The sequence below is a fragment of the Stegastes partitus genome, unplaced genomic scaffold (genome assembly GCF_000690725.1).
Source record: "Stegastes partitus isolate 25-593 unplaced genomic scaffold, Stegastes_partitus-1.0.2 Scaffold1783, whole genome shotgun sequence".
NCBI lineage: Eukaryota > Metazoa > Chordata > Actinopteri > Pomacentridae > Stegastes > Stegastes partitus.
The window spans coordinates 16,337-19,872 of NW_007579514.1; the positions used below are offsets into that span (position 1 = coordinate 16,337).

Below are 3,536 nucleotides of genomic sequence, written 5' to 3' on the forward strand. Positions count from 1 at the left end.
AATCTGATTTGGGAGCGGTCACACAAACGTCAGTTACTCCACTTGGAAACTTTGTCATTGTGACCATCTCAAAATACATCTGGAGAGGCTTGTTTTCTTTGCCTTGGTTATTTGTAAAAGAACTCCCTATTGTGTACCTAGTACACTGTATTAACTTACTTTTCATTTTATCTGACTTTTAGTATTTAAAGTGTACCATTTATATTCTGTAGTCCTCTATTCAATTCAATTCAGTTCAATTTTATTTACATAGTGTAATTCAAAACAAATGTCATCTCATAGTGCTTAGCTTAACAGGAAGGTGAAGACCTTACGAATTCGAACAGAGAACCAAACCAACCAAAGTTGCCTTTGGACTCCATTTGAGCAAGCGGCCAGCAACAGTGGGAAGGAACCAAAGAAAAAAACAAACCCTAATGATGACTCTGAAATCCAACAAATAATCCCAACTCTTGATGTCTCTATAATCCAGGGTGATCATTACGTAAATTCAACTGATGTTTGTTTGCTTTCTGTATATACCAACATTAGGAGGAAAACCTTACAATCTAAAGATTTGTATTAAGTGTTAGGCTATAAAAAAACATGTCTTCATGTTATGTTTTACTCATTATTCATTTAAATGAATAACTGTTTCATTCAGAATACTGATTTAAAATAAATAACAGCCCTTTTAAAGCTCAGCCTCAATTTCTCAGTTGGACTGAGGCCTGGGCTCTGCCACTCCAGCACATTCACCTTTCTGTTCGTAATCCATTTATGCTTTGGGTCATTGTCTTGCTGGAAAAACAATCTTTTCCAACCTCCCAGTTCTCTTGCAGACTGCATTAAGTTGTTCTCCAGGATTTTCCTATACTTTTCTGCTTCTACGTTTTACTCTCTAACTTTACACGCCTTCCAGGGCCTCCTGCTGAGAAACATCCCCACATCATGGCAATGCTACCACCATGCTTCACGGTGGGGTTAGTATGCTTGCAATGACGTACAATGTTTAGTGTCAGCCAAACATTGCACCTAGTCAACACCTAACCAGACCAAAAAAACTTCTTTGAGTTAAAATTAAAGAAGAAAACTACTTTCCCAGGAAATGTGACATTTGTGCCTGTGAAAGTGAAAGGTAACTTTACTTTAAACCCTGTATTCTGTATTTACCATGTGGTGCTGCCTATGCTGATCATCTCTCCAGCAGAAAGAATGTTGTCTTCACTGTAGCATTGACAGTTGTCAATGGACACGCAGCGCCCCTCCTCATTCATGTAGGTTCCCTCGGCACAGCCACAACCATCCACTGGGATGGAGTTGGCTTGGCAGGAATAGTCAGTCTGGCTGAGGGAACGGCAAGTACGTTGGCAGCAGGTCATGTTGTAGGAATACACTGTTTCTGCTGGACATGCTTGAAATTTTCCTGTTGGGAGATATGAGTGGTAGTGAGAGAATATTTCTTCTAGAGGAATCTGCTGGTTAATGTAGGTAGAGTAAATTGATATGATAGATATGTTAGTACTGATGTACTGTCCCTATCATGCCAATTTAGATATATCAGTACAAAACCAAAACTTTTGTGTGTCATGTGCTTAACTGTTTTTTCTTCTCATTTTTACCATATTGAATCACTATGCTTTACTAGCGCTATGAATCAGTCATTTAAAATCTCTTGAAGTGTGCATCTTTATCTTGCTGGTGTAGCACGTGAACAGCTTTTACAAACCCAGCCTCTCTCTTTTAGAAAAGCAAAACAAAGGTGTCCTTTAAGTTTTACTTACCGCAAACAGTTTTCCTCCAGTCACGGAAGTCACTGATGTGGACTCCTGCCGCTTCACAGGCATGGACATAGGACGAGACTGCCGCACACATGCAATCCTCACTTTTTTCGCAGTTACAGGTGTCATATATGCAGTTCTTTGGGAAGACACAGTAGGCATGGTGAGATTAACAGGAGTCTATTAGTGTACTTGCCTTTGAAGACTGTGTGGGCAAACTTACGTCTTTGTAATTGTTAGGGCTAATGACAGAGTGGCAGGAAGCAAACTCTCCGTTGGGATCGCTTAGTTTGGAACACCAGTACCGGGCATAAGTTTCTAAGACACAAACACATGCAGAAATTAATTAGTTCCAAAACATTGCGTGCTATTAAAATGGCAAGATGATTTCTAAAATGTGTAATGGTTGTCTTTTAAATAATATTATATAACATTACACATTTTACATGATAGGATATGAAAACTCATGGAGGAGAGGCATTATCTGTACCCGTGGTTGTGCTCTGGCTACAGGGATTATCAAAGTGTTTTTTGACATCAGCGCAATTGGCTCTGGCTTTCCAAATATCGGCGAACGTGGCAGCAGTGCCTTCTGCCAGTCCACTCGGCACCAGGAAGTCATCAATCACTTTGTCGTTGAAGTTCCCACACAAACCTGTTGGATTAGATGACACCTAATTACACACAAACCTTTAATGACAGCTGAAGAATTCCTACACTGACTGATCCATTTGTAGATACTGGTAAATGCAAGATTTAGTGGAACATAAACATTTGGCAGAAGCCTTTTCCAGACACTGAAACAATAATGTGGAGGCATACCAGAGGTTGTTCCTTTGAGGAACGTATCAGCTGAAATGAACACCTGCATCACGGGGGATAACTGGACCATTGCTTGTATTCCCACATTGGTGCTTACGTAGATATAGAAGGAAGACTGCCTAAAGACACTCAGTCCAGCTGTAGCGGTCAGAAGACATTAAAAAAACTCAGTGTTAAAGCAGTTTGTCCAGTTACAGAAATATGCATGTAATGATGTGTGTAAATATGTGGCTTGAGATTTCTCTCCCTCTTAGATTGCAGCCATTGTTTTGCTTATCTGCTGATCTTTATGTGGGTTTATGCATCTCTCTGCATCCATGCCATCAGTACTAATTCAAAATTCTAATCATGTTATTTTTAGCTCTGCACACTGAAAAAAATATGAACTGACTTTAAAGCCTTTTTCAGGTTTTTGTGGTATGTTGTCTGTGTTCTGTAAGATGGAAAATAATATTTGAAGTAACTCACATGTAAACAGCGGAAGCTGAGAATGAATGCCGTTTACTTTGACCTTCCCAGATGCCAGAATTCGTACAACCTGTAATTTTGTAGACAGACATACTTTCGATTATACTTAGACACAAGTTTATCAGTATTTACAAATACTTATTGGATTTAGTTTGAAGTCACACCATGTTAGTAAGAGCAGGACATTATTCAACATTATCTAATAAATATTTTCAATCAGAAAACTCTAATGCGACTGGACTTGTGAAGTGAGAATAATATTTTCTGGCACACCTTTAAAGGGTTGTTTGAGGGTTACCCTTTAGCCCATTTCAGACATGCCACATGGAACATTGCTAGGTTACTGAATCTGTTAAAGGGACGGCAGTCTGTCATTCAGCCTCTTTCACACATAGGTCACTTATCCGTCCTCACGGCTGCATTTAAACATACCGGCCACAATGCTGGAGAACGCCACGGTGCGCCTGCAATATTTGTTATTCATGT

General features: G+C 39.5%; 1 protein-coding gene across 1 annotated transcript in view; it reads right to left on the bottom strand.

Annotated features, from left to right (window-relative positions):
• Positions 1-3,536, bottom strand: part of LOC103372585 (mucin-5AC-like) — a 28,350-nt gene that overhangs the window by 15,732 nt on the left and 9,082 nt on the right. Inside the window, exons 11-16 of the mRNA XM_008302266.1 lie at positions 3,051-3,120; positions 2,583-2,720; positions 2,251-2,415; positions 1,984-2,078; positions 1,764-1,899; positions 1,153-1,405 (exon numbers count right to left, since the gene is read on the bottom strand). Coding sequence (XP_008300488.1) covers positions 1,153-1,405; positions 1,764-1,899; positions 1,984-2,078; positions 2,251-2,415; positions 2,583-2,720; positions 3,051-3,120 — 857 coding nt within the window. The remainder of the gene's footprint in view (positions 1-1,152; positions 1,406-1,763; positions 1,900-1,983; positions 2,079-2,250; positions 2,416-2,582; positions 2,721-3,050; positions 3,121-3,536) is intronic.